Below are 13615 nucleotides of genomic sequence, written 5' to 3' on the forward strand. Positions count from 1 at the left end.
CGGACCTAGCAAAAAAGAAGGGCCAGTTCAATAGAGCAAAATCAGTGCTCTACAAAAGTGGGGTACGATTTGGGATGCTATTCCCGGCCAGACTATGGGTGACATTCAAGGGCAAGGGACTGCACTTTAACACCCCAGCGGAGGCTGATGAGTTCGATAGATTGAACAAATTGGAGTCAGAGCAATCGCGGCAACGATGAAAGCTAGAGGGGCGGAAAAAAGGATCGTAACAGAGAACGGAGGGCAGGCCGCAAACAGATACAATAATACCATGAACTTTATGCATATGTTTTTTTACGCAGGTCTGTGCTGCCTCGTTTTCGGGCTCGTCTCTTCCCTCAATGTGATGAGGGGGAACAGGGCACGGGGAGCGAGAGTGAGAAAAGCAGGCAGGAGGATGAGATAAGGGGTGGAAGGAGGAGGGTAAAGGAGGGCCAGAGCTAGACAAGCACTGGGAGGGCACGGTACTAGCGAGGCCAACATGGGAGGGCAGAAAGCAAGGGGGGCCGCGGCGTACCTCTCAGGGGAGAGGGAACGCCTAACACAAAGGGGAAGGGGGAAGGGGCAGAAGGGTGGGAAGATCACAGCGGGGGCTCAGAGGGACAGGGGCTACGGGGGGTGAGACGGGTTGGGGGGAGGGAGCGCAGGACCGAAAAGAAGCAAAAGGAAGGTTGAGGAAGAGAAACAGAACGGGCGCAGGCCTCGGCAGGCATGAGCAGGGCGAGGAACCAGGATGGCGCTGCAAGTAGCTACTCGGGAGGGCCTCAGGGCGAAGTGAGACCCCGGAGTGCAGGGGTGCATCCACGTGGCATACAGATAGTTGGTGGCCATGTTGGGTGCTCCTTGGACAAAGGCAAACCCGGGAGTGCTGGGGCCTGACCACATAGTGAGAGCGGCGACCGTAGCCATTTTGGATGGCCCCCTAACAAAGGGGAACCCCGGAGAGCAGGGGCGCATCCATCAGGTAAGTATGGGTGATCCCACAGGACCGGGGGGTCAGAAACCCACCATCAGAATTGTTACCTGGAATGTAAGGGGACTCAATGGCCCGGTGAAAAGATCCAGAGTCTTCGCCCACTTAAGAAGCCTAAAAGCCGACATAATTTACTTAAAAGAGACGCACCTGAGGGAGAAGGACCGACTGCTGGTAAGGAAGGGCTGGGTGGGACAGATGACCATTCACGTTAGGGGATGAGGGCTGGGGGAATAGAATACTAATCAACAAGAGGACGAGGTTTACAGAAACCAAGACAGTTACGGACCCAGGGGACGGTACGTCATGGTCAGTGGTGTCCTGGAAGGGGTACTGGTAAATGTGTATGCCCCCAACTGGGACGACACAGAATTCATTAGGAAGACCATGACGGAAATCCCTGACATTGACACACACCAACTGATTATGGGGAATGACTTCAATTGCGTGCAGGACCCACTGACCGACCGCTCAAACCCCAGAACAGGGAGAAAGACTGGCATGGCTAGGGAACTTGGAGAATTTATGGAGAAGATGGGGGCGGTGGACCCATGGAGGTTCCTACACCCGGGAGAAAAGGAATTCTCATACTTTTCACAAGTGCGCAAGGTGTACACCCGTATCGACTTCTTTGCAGTGGGGAAATCGGTGCTTCCAGGGATCACGGAAGCGGAATACTCCATGATCGTTATCTCCGACCACGCTCCACACTATATGGATGTGAGTTTGGAGACAGGCCATGCCCAGTGCCCCACATGGAGGCTGGTCACGGACCTCCTGGCCGACAAGGCCTTCTGCCAAAATCACAGCGGGCCATAGGCGATTCTATTAGTAACAACCAAAACGAGGAGGTCTCACCCTCCACGTTTTGGGAGGCACTGAAGGCCATGATTAGAGGAGAGATCATAGCCTACAAGGCAAGCAGGATAGGGAAGAGAGGGTGGCCAGGCAGCAACTAATGAACTCCATTCTGGACGTCGACAGAGAGTACTCCGTGTCCCCGACCACAATGCTGCTGGCGTAGAGAAAAAAACTGCAAATGGACTTTAACCTGCTATCCACCAGGAAAGCAGTGTACCAACTCCGCCAGGCACGGGGGACCTTCTACGAACACAGAGACAAGGTTGGCCGCCCATTGGCTCACCAGTTGAGAAAGCAGGCAGCCACGAGGGAAATACCCAGGTGAAGAATAGCAGAGGCAGACTGGTAACAGGAGGTCAATCGGGCATTTGAGATCTTCCACCGGGGACTGTACACCTCCGAGCCCCCCGTCGGGGACGCGGGGAGGAAACAGTTCCTCGACGGACTGGAATTACCAGTTGTGGGGGAAGACAGACGGGGGGAGCTGGAAGCACCAATAGATCTGGGAGAAATCATGGACAGCATCAGCTCCATGCAGGCGGTGAAGGCACCAGGACCAGACGGGTTCCCGGCAGACTTCTATAAAAGATTTGCGCCAGCCCTGGACCCACACCTAAGGAACATGTTTGCGGGCTCGCTGGCAAGGGGCACTTTGCACCCCCCCCAATGCTAGCGCTGGGCACAATTTACTGATACCCAAAAAGATAAAGACCCGATGGAATGTGGATCGTAAAGACTCATTTCACTGCTGAATGTGGTCACGAAAATACTCGCAAAGGACCTGGCCAAAAGACTGGAGGGCTGCGTACTGGAGGTGGTCGCAGAGGACCAAACGGACTTTGTCAAGGGTAGACAGCTCACAGCGAACATCAGGCGGCTGCTGAACGTAATAATGACGTAATAATGGGGAGGGAACACCAGAGGTGATCGTCTCCCTGGACGCAGAAAAGGCCTCTGACAGAGTCGAATGGAAGTACCTCCTTGAGGTACTGGAACTGTTGGGCGAGGAACGGGGTTCACCGCCTGGGTGAGACTCCTTTACAACACTCCCAAGGCGAGCGTCCAAACTAACATCACCAACTCTGAATTGTCATGTGAGAGTACCCTTTAAGAAATGGGTGTTTAAGAAATGTACCTTTAAGAGATGGAGCTGCTCATGTTACTGGAGTGATGTCAGAGTGTGGGTGGAGCTGAGCTCCACTTCTGCTTTTTTAGTTTCAGTTTGAGAAGAGCTTGGGTGTGTCTGTGTTTTTCAGGGAGCTGCTGTTGATCTCTGCCATGAAGGACTATCTCTTAATCATTTGGTGAATTCAGAAGAAGTATAAATGTTTTCAGTCTTGAATGTAAATCCTGATGTGCTCCTGTTTGGAGGTTTGTTAAGTCTTTTGGATGTTAAAAGGACAGCATACAGATTACTTAGTGTTGTATTCTTTGGGGGTGTATTTGAATTAATGGTTGCTGAGATATTCACTGTTTGTTTTAAAAAGGTCAACTTGAGTTCATAGAATAAACATTGTTTTAAAAACCACTGGTCCATTTTCTGCTGTACCACACCTGTAGAGTGGGCCGTGTGCTCCCCATACCACAATCTATTAAAAGTTGTGGGTCAGGTGAACTCCATGATACACTTTGGGATTCTCTAAACCCTGGCCCATAACAGAATGCTTCCAGTACAGAGAGGAACAAGACAGGGCTGCCGCCTATCCCCACTCTTGTCCACGCTAGCGATCGAACCCCTGGCGATAACCTTGCTGGATGCGAAAAGCTGGAAGGGCATCTGGAGAGGAGACAGAGAGCACAGAGCTTCGCTTGATGTGGATGACCTGCTCCTCTATGTCTCGAAGCCACAGGAGGGACTGAAGATAATACTGCAGATCCTGAAAGAGTTTGGAACCTTTACGGGCTACAAACTTAACCTGGGCAAAAGTGAGGCATTCCCAGTGAACCCAAATGGGGGAGAGGCAGAAGTGGAAACTAACAAAAGGACAGGAAATGAGGCACCTAAAAATAAAGCACTTCCTACGCAAAGAGTTAGTAGGGTACCCTGTCTAACCACACTATTAGAGGACTGATAGGCACAAGCGGAAAGGAGAGGTGACTATGTGGGAAAATATAGGATAGTTACTGGACAGAGCTCAGACACAACTGGACGAGACCAGACAAAAATGGGAGGACAAGCTGGGACAGAGGTAGGCTGGGGACTCTAGAGCGAAGCACTGAGCAGGGCTAACTCCACCTCCTCCTGCGCAAGGCTAAGCCTAATGCAGCTCAAAGTGGTGCACAGAGCGCACCTGACCAGAACCCGAATGAGCAGGTTCTTCCAGGAAGTGGAGGACAAATGTGAACGGTGCCAGAGGGGCCCGGCCAACCACACCCACATGTTCTGGGCATGCCCCAAACCTTTTGGGTTCTGGACAGCCTTCACGCAATGTCCAAGGTTGTGGGGGTGAGGGTGAAGCCATGCCCAATTGTGGCAATCTTCGGGGTATTGGAGCAGCCAGAGTTACACATGGGGAAGGGGGCCAACGCCCTTGCTTTTCCCTCCCTAATCGCACGCCGGAGAATCCTGCTCAGCTGGCAATCAGCAGCACCACCCACAGCTGCAGACTGGCTCACTGACCTCTCGGAATTTCTCCACCTGGAGAAGATTAAGTAAGCCATCCGAGGGTCGGAGGAAGGCTTCCTAGATACATGGGGGCAGTTCGTCGGCCTGATGAGGAGGAACCAAAGGACTGCGCAACCCAGGGGAAGGGAGGGAGGGGGTGGGGGAGAAGAAGACGGAAGGAAGGTGGGAAAGCCACAAAAAAAGAGAAGGGGGGAGTAACCACTCTTCCCTGGACACAAAAGCAAAGCATAGCTGAAGCCAACGGGGAGGGGGGAGTATGCAAGGTGGGGGGGGGGGAGTACGCAAGGTGGGGGGGGGGGAGAGAGAGTACGCAAGGTGGGGGGGGGGGAGAGAGTACTCAAGGTGGGGGGGGGGGGGGGTGCGTGGGGACTGAAGGGACAATAGACCGAACCAGAGGTTGGAGAAATGTATATAGGGTCAATTAAAGAAAGGGCAGGATAAACCTTTGTGTACAATAAAGTAAATTAACGTAGGGAAGACAAATGTGATGTATATATACACAATTGTTTATAAATATGAAAAACATCAATAAAAAGATTTTTTTTTAAAATGGCCCACTTATTTCTGCTCATTAACCAATCCTTCATCGGAGCTCACTGCTGGCTTCATCATCGCTCTTGTGCAGTACCGGCCGTGAACACAGCTCCCACTGGCACTACTGGTGCATTGAGAGGTACTGGTCTCTGATTGGCCAGCAGCTCTCTCAGTCAGTCTTTCTGTCTCCAAAAGGCATAAATTCCACCTCCAAGCAATAGTTTTGAACTGACTGTGAGGCAGGTTTTCTTCCCCAGTAGGCTGCCCCACCACACGGTTTCCCCCCACCCCCATCCCCACCCACAAAATTTGAAGGAGACCAAAGACCACAACTGGTGATGATTTGCCATTCCTACTGTAAAAACATTGATATTCCATCGTTCTACTGTCATCATAGAGCACAGCAAACATGGAAAACAGAGGTGATCTTGACTTACCTTCATAAAACTGCCAGCACGTTAGACCACCAGCATTGTCTCATTTCCTTATCACAGGCTTTCCCGTTACTCATTTACTAGGCTGCCCAGTTAACAGTTTGTGGTGGTATGTATTAGGGGCAGTACGGTACCTGTGAAGCCGAGAGGCTATTGGCTGACAGGTCCCGGGTCCTGGTTGGATCTGCCGCCTGCTGGCTCCGCCCAGAAGGCGGAGTATAAGAGCTTGAGTTCTCCCAGCAGCCGCATTCTGTAACTGAGCTGCTGGGGAACAAGTCTTGCTTAATAAAGCCTCGACTGATTTCATCACTTCTCGACTTGAGTAATTGTTGCGCTACACAGTTCTCACCTCATATTTGGCATTCCCCTTCCACACTACCATGACCTCACACTGCCACTTGTACCATGATCTTCAATCCTCACATTGGCACCAATTCCATGGAAAATGCACAGTAATTCAAAACTTCAAAATAAATGCAACACTCGAAAAGTTGTGTCAATCTTTCTTGCTTACCTTCACCCTGAAGGACACACTTGCTGGGATCAACTGCCTTTGTGACAATGATTCCGAATACTTCAAATCCATCACATTGTCCCGCTCTCTCCTGTGGCTGGAACTGCATTCCATCATCCTCTCCAGGGTGAGTACTGTAACCAATTTTATTCAGCTGTTTCAACCGGTTGACTGCCACACATTTGGTTAGTAGGATTTCCACATGAGAGCCACTAGTCAGCAAGTGCTCTGTGAAATCCACTCCAGTCCTCATATCTGCCAGGATCTGTTCCAACTGTATCTGCTGCAGATTCAGGGAGTTCTCCCTCTGGGCTCTCAGCTCCTCCAGTTCTTTCAAAAGTTGATTCCGATGGTTTTCCAATGCTCTGATATAACCGTCTGTAAAGTTATTAATTTCTTTGGTCATCATTCCCAGTCGTTCTTGTACCAGCTGCCTAGCATGCGCAATCTTTTGCAAAGTCTCCTGCAGAGCACCGATATGTGGCTGTGTTTGCTTCAGTAGCTCCCTGATGAAGATGCCATGCTTGCTAATGACACTAGCAATAAAGTCACAGTTATGTCCTCTGTGGTCCACCATACAACAATCGCGGCAGACCAGACGATCACATGTCTCACAAAACATCCTCAGCTCCTCCGCAGGATGAGCAGAGCATATGATGGGCTGAACGAGTCTCTCATTTCCACCTTGCAGGTCCCTCAGCGCCACTGTGTTGTGAGAAGCAGTCATCTTCTGCCTCCTGCAGAAAGGATTTATTTCACAGCTTAATTATCATGATCACCAAGATTAATTTCTGATTTTGATTAGGTAAATTTAACTGCAATGTGGTCAATCTCGTATCATTTATTAATTCTCAACAAAGATATATTCCATTGAAAAAGGCTCGATGAAAAGAATGATACATCACTGGCTATCTAAGGAAGTCTTGGATGGTATCAAATTGAGAACAATCCGTACAATGCTGAGAAGATTAGTGATAGGCCAGAAAAGGATGACTATGAAAAATAAAAAGTCAAAAGACCAAGTGAATCAGCAAGAAATATAAAAATAGACAGTAAGAGTTTTGACATTTAAATTTAAAAATAAAAGTACCTAAATTAAATGTGAATCAGTTAAAGGATGTGATGGAAAATTGGTCATAGAAAACAAGGAAATGGTCGATTGTACCAAATATTTTATATCTGTCTTCCTAGTAGAAGAAAATTAAAAGCATCTCAAAATAGTAGAAAACCAGGAGGCAAAAGGGAGCGCGAAATATAAAGCAATTTATGGAGGAAAAATGCTCTGCGAACTAAAGGGACTAAAGATGCATAAACCTCCTCCACCCAAGGGCTTGAATCCTAGGTTCTTGTCAGACGTGGCTGTAGAATAATGGGACACATTGGTTGTAATTTTCCAAAATGTTCTAGATTCTGGAAAGGTCCCAGGGAATTCAAAAACTGCAAATGTAAAGTCCCTAAGGTATCGTGGGCAGCACGGTAGCATAGTGGTTAGCACAGTTGCTTCACAGCTCCAGGGTCCCAGGTTCGATTCCCGGCTGGGTCACTGTCTGTGCAGAGTCTGCACGTTCTCCCCGTGTCTGCGTGGATTTCCCCCGGGTGCTCCGGTTTCCTCCCACAGTCCAAAGATGTGCGGGTTAGGTGGATTGGCCATGCTAAATTGCTCTTAGTGACCGAAAAATGTTAAGTGGGGTTACTGGGTTACCCGGACAGAGTAGATACATGGGATACAGAAGGGTGCTCTTTGTTAGGGCTGGTGCAGACTCGATGGGCCGAATGGGCTCCTTCTGCATTGTAAATTCTATGATTCTATGATATGATTCTGTTCAGGAAAGGAGGGAGGCAGAAAGCCAGTTAGCCTATTCTATGTCAGTGGGGAAATGCAGGAATTTATTTGTGGAAACAGCACAGGATATTTACATAGAAACATAGTAAATAGGGGGACATTCAGCCTTTCGAGCCTGCTCCGCCATTCATTTTGATCATGGCTGATCATCCACCTCAGTAAACTGTTCCCATTTTCTCCCCATATCCTTTGGTCCTTTTAGCCCCAAAAGCTATATCTAACTCCTTCTTGAAAACATACAAAGTTTTTGCCTCAACTGCTTTCTGTGGTAGAGAATTTCACAGGCTTACCATTCTCTGGGTGAATAAATTTCTCCTCAGCTCAGTCCTAAATGGTTTATCCCATATCCTTAGACTGTGAATATTGGTTTTGAGCCCCCCGCTTCCCTGCATCTACCTTGCCAGAATTTTATAGGTTTCGAGGAGATTCCCTCCCCCCCCCCCTCATTCTCCTAACTTCCAGTGGATATAATCCTAACCGATTCAATCTCTCCTCATACATCAGTCCCACCATCCCAGGAATCAATCTGGTAAACCTTTGCTGCACTCCCTTTAGAGCAAGAAAATCCTTCCTCAGATAAGACCACCAAAACTATATTCCTGCCGTGGTCTCCCTAAGGCCCTCTATTATTGCAACAAGACATCCCTGCTTTTGTACTCAAATCCTGTTGCTATGAAGGCCAACATACCATTTGTCTTATTTACTGCCTGCTGTATCTGCATGCTTACTTTTAGTGACTGGTGTACGAAGACACCCAGGTCTCGTTGCACATTCCCCTCTCTCAATTTATAGCCATTCAGATAATAATCTGCTTTCCTGTTTTTGCGACCGAAGTGGATAACATCTCATTCTTATTTGGCCATCTCATGGAGTGATTATGTCAGAGGATGAACAGCAGCACCCGCTCACTACCACACTTAGAAATTTTTCTGGAGAATCACACCCATTATTTCTTGTCTGTCAACCAGTTTTCTATCCATCTCAATATACTACCCCCAAAACTATGCACTTTAATTTTACACATTAATCTCTTATTTGGAAGCCACATGTCAAAAGAATAGAATCCCTACAGTGCAGAAGGAGGGTATTTGGCCCATCAAGTCTATACTGACCCTCTGAAAGAGCACCCTACCTAAACCCATTCCCCTGCAATCCCATAATCCCACCTAATCTTTGGACACTAAGGGGCAATTGATCATGGCCAATCCACCTCCCCTGTACAATGTTGGCCTGTGGAAGGAAACCAGAGCACTCGGGGACAAAGTGCAAACTCCACACAGACAGTCACCCAAGATTGGAATTGAACCCGGGTCCCTGGTGTTCTGAGGCAGCAGTGCTAACTACTGTGCCTCCATGCTGCCCTGAAAACCTTCCGAAAGTTCAAATAAACCACATCCACTGTGGAGGACGCAGGAATTACAGAAATACACAGTATAGACATGTCCTTTCAGCCCATCGAGTTCTGCGCCCACACATGAAAAACACCTGACCTGCCTACTTAATCCCATTTTCCAGAACCTGTCTTATAGCCTTAAATATTATGACATGCCAAGAATTCATCCAGGTAATTCTTAAAAGGATGTGAGGCAACCCGTCTCTACCACCCTCCCAGACAGTGCATTCCAGACTGTCACCACCCTCTGGGTAAAAGGGTTTTCCTCACATCCCCCCTAAACCTCCTGCCCTCACCTCGAACTTGTGTCCCCTTGTAACTGACTCTTCAACTAAGGGGAACAGCTGCTCCCTATCCACCATGTCCATGCCCCTCATGATCTTATACTCGTCAAACAGGTCACCCCTCAGTCTTCCCTGCTCCAACGAAAACAACCCAAGCCTAATCAACCTCTTAAATGATTCATAGGATCGTAGAATTTACAGTGCAGGAAGCCATTCAGCCCATCGAGTTTGCACCGGCCTTTGGAAAGAGGACTCTACTTAAGGCCACACCTCCACCCTAAACCCGTAACCCAGTAATCCTACCTAACCTTTTTTTTGGACACTAAGGGGAATTTAGCATGGCCAGTCCACCTAACCTGCACATCTTTGGACTGGGAAGAAACCGGAGCACCCGGAGGAAACCCACGCAAACACGGGGAGAACGTGCAGACTCCTCACAGACAGTGACCCGAGCAGTGAATCGAACATGGGACCATGGCTGTGAAGCAAAAGTGCGAACCACTGTGCTACCCATAGATATATGTTCAGAGATCTATGGACAAACATGCCAAGGTCCCTTTGTTCCTCAGAACTTCCAAGTGTGGTGCCATTCATTGAATACTTCCTTGTCAAATTACACCTTTCAAAGTGTAACACCTCACACTTTCCATGGCTAAATTCCATCTGCCACTTATCTGCCCATTTGACCATCCCATCCAAAGCTTCCTATAACCCAAGCCACTCAACCTCACTGTTAACCACCCAGCCAATCTTAGTGTAATCCACAAACTTACTGATTCAACCCCTCACATAGTCATCTATGTTGTTCATATAAATGACAAACAATAGGGGACCCAGCACAGATGCTTGTGCTTTGCTACTGGACACTGACTTCCAGTCACTAAAGCAGCCTCTGATGTTCCATCATCACCCTCTGTCTCCCACAACTAAGCCAACTTTGAATGCATGTTATCAAATTACCCTGTAGCCCATGTGCATTCGCCTTCTTCATAAGTCTCCCATGTGGGACCTTGTCAAAGACTTTCTGAGTCTTTGACAAATCGATGTAAACTATATCAACTGCACTACCCTCATCTAAACACCTGGTCACCTACTCAAAAAATTAAACCAGAGGGCAACACGGTGGCGCACTGGGACCCGGGTTTGAATCCCGGCCCTGGGTCACTGTTTATGTGGAGTTTGCACATTCTCTCTGAGTCTGCATGGGTTTCACCCCCACAACCCAAAGATGTGCAGGGTAGGTGGATTGCCACACTAAATTGACCCTTAATTTTGAAGAAAAAAATAATTGGGTACTCTAAATTTTCTTTTTGTAATTCAATAAAATTTGTTAGGCATGACCTCCCTCTGACAAACCCATGCTGACTATCCCTGATAACCTTGCCTCGGGAGATAGATTCTCTCCTTCAGAATTTTCTCCAATAGTTTCCCTACCACTGACGTGAGACTCACTGGTCTGCAGATCCCCGGCTTACCTCTACAACTCTTCCTAAATAGTGGAACTACATTAGCTGCTCTACAGTCCTCTGGCACCTTCCCCATGGCCTAAGAGGAATTAAAAATTTGGGTCAGAGCCCCTGCAATCTCCTCCCTCACCTCCCACAGCAGCCTGGGAAACAATTCACAGACTTGGAGATTTCCCCACTTTTAAGCTTCCAACACTTCCAATACCTCATCACTCCCTGTGTCAATTTGCTCAAGATCCTTGCAGTCTTTCTCCCTGAGTTACATACCTAAATCCTCATTCTCTTGGGTGAAGATGGATGTGAAGTATCGATTCAACACCCTACCAATCCTCTGGCTTCACCCACACATTTCCCCCTTGGTCCCTGATGAGTCCTATTCTTTCCCTGGTTGTCCTCTTCCCATTAATATACTTATAGAATATCTTGGGATTTTCCCTACTTTTACCAGTCAAAGCTTTCTCATATGCCCTCTTTGCTCTCCTAATTGCTTTCTTAAGCTCCATCCTGCACTTTCTCTACTCCATTAATGCCTCTGTTGATTTGCTCCCTTTGTACTTGCTAAAAGTTTCTATTTTCCTTCTCTGGAAAGAAAGAAAGATAGATTACTATGTGGAAAAAACTTTGGCAAATGCAATGTAATATGGGAGTCTCCCATGTTCTACGCTCCTTAAACATGAGCTCCTTAAACATGAGCCCATCTAACTCTGCTGCCAATCAAGCCCCATTTACCGATCACCCCTCTGCTTGCTGACCTACACTGGTTCAGGTGAAGCAACTCCACTTTTAACATACACATTCTTTGTTTTCAAACATGGTTTAGCTTAGTTGGCTGGACAGCTAGTTTGTGATGTTGAGCAAAGCCTGGAGCACCAGTTCAATTCCCATACCGCCTTCTCAACCTTGTGGTGACCCTCAGGTTAAATCACCGGCCAGCATTCCCTCAAAAGGGAAAGCAGCCGATGGTCATCTTGGACTATGACAAGTTTACTTATATATGTATATACACACACACACACACACAAGTTGATCTTGGGATAAATGGGAACCCTGTATAGTTCACTAGAATCATTTTCTGTGCACGTGATAAACAAAGCTTTAGAATGCTGTCAAACCCCAGTGACCCTTACCTATGTGCTTTTGAACAGAAATCACAGAGATTTGTCGAGCAGATGTGACATCTTCTTTCAGCATCCCCATCGTTACAAAGATCACAGACTATCCTGCAGTCGGATCTCTTCAGGCTCTCCAGTAAAATGTCATTCAGAATCAGATGGTTACTGGTCAGCCCTCGAAGACCAGCAGCGGGTACGTGCACCTCATAATCACAGAGTGGGCACAGGATACAGGCCGCAGACTCAGTGCAGTCCAGAGATCCCCCTGATCCAGACTCACCTTCCCCTCGAGTCCTGGGAACGGAGAACTGCTGCAAGCCTCGAACACAGTCTAGGCAGAACGTGTGAAGACAAGGCAAGATCTTCGGATCGGTGTAAACGTTTTTACAAATCAGACACTGTGTTCTGCAGCTCCTTGGACGTTCTGAACTTGTCGAACATGGTGCAAAAGTCTTTTCCTGACTCTCCGACATTTTTGGATAATGCACACACGCCTAAATCAAATTAAATTTCCTAAATCCAGAGTATATTAAAAATCTCAAAATCCCCCAAAATCCTCAAGCATTCTGACTGGTTGATATCAATGGTTAAACAAGAATATAAATCTGAATTTTAAATACTTTTGTTCATTTGATTTTTTTTCCCACAGTAGCTCACTGACCTACAGGGTCGAAAATATGTTTTTCATCCTTTAAAACCCTCCACCCTTTTTCTCTACAATATCAAGGCCAATTCCTAATAAAGACGATTTAAAAAATCAAGTCATGTCGCCAGCCGCAGAATGTTAAATCACTGGTATTTTTAATCCTTAATGCATATTGCAGATGTTGTCAAGCGATCAAAGATGTGAAATTTTCAACCACGTTGCGACTAATCGTCTAAGTTGCAGACACTGATCATTATTATAATGTAGGCCACCAACTGGTCGATCAAACAGCACCAGGTTAATGTCTTCCTACTGAATATAAATCAAACTTTCTCGAGTCTCAAGTCCCCGTTCTTTACTCAAACAGAACAATCAACTCTGACAACCTTCCATAACTTTGTTTCTTTAGACATTCCCCGTTGTTTAAATCCTCATCGTGCAAAATCAGATTATGCTAAAAACGTGTAACATCGAACTATTAGTCCAGGTTGAAGTTTCCAAAGCGAAGGAGTTTCCAACACAAATATGTAAACTTTTCTCCCAAATTCGTCACTTTTAAACATTCCCCAACTTCTCTTGTGATTGACAGCCAGGCAGACCAACCAGCAGTCCGCACACCCAGCTCAAGCCACCAATCTAAAACAGGAACGTTGGATTAAACAATACTCCGGAGTTTTCCTGAGCCGAGAGTTTCCTCCAAGCTTTAAGTGGTCGTGGCTGGGCGCTGCTGCCAGTGCAGGTCTGGAGGGCTAGTAGCAAGACATCCAGCCCGTCCCAAGTCGTTTCCTGGGTGTTCACAAAAGTCAATTACACCTGTCAAATTTGCATCAAAGCAAAACACTCAAAATGCTGGGAATATACAGCAACATCTGTGGATTGAACAGAGAAATCAACATTTCCTTGAAGGGAGCCTTAGTTCAGTTGGTAGC

General features: G+C 47.3%; 1 protein-coding gene across 2 annotated transcripts in view; it reads right to left on the reverse strand.

Moving 5' to 3' along the window:
• trim45 (tripartite motif containing 45) overlaps nucleotides 1–13251 on the reverse strand; it is a 47712-nt gene extending 34461 nt beyond the window's left edge. For both annotated transcript variants that reach the window (XM_072513778.1, XM_072513777.1), the window contains exons 1-2: nucleotides 12056–13251; nucleotides 5943–6679 (exon numbers count right to left, since the gene is read on the reverse strand). In XM_072513778.1, the coding sequence (XP_072369879.1) occupies nucleotides 5943–6679; nucleotides 12056–12513 (1195 nt within the window). In that variant the 5' untranslated portion in view covers nucleotides 12514–13251. The remainder of the gene's footprint in view (nucleotides 1–5942; nucleotides 6680–12055) is intronic.
• Nucleotides 13252–13615: the final 364 nt, after the last annotated feature.

Source organism: Scyliorhinus torazame, chromosome 8, assembly GCF_047496885.1.
Source record: "Scyliorhinus torazame isolate Kashiwa2021f chromosome 8, sScyTor2.1, whole genome shotgun sequence".
In the NCBI taxonomy this organism is placed as follows: domain Eukaryota; kingdom Metazoa; phylum Chordata; class Chondrichthyes; order Carcharhiniformes; family Scyliorhinidae; genus Scyliorhinus; species Scyliorhinus torazame.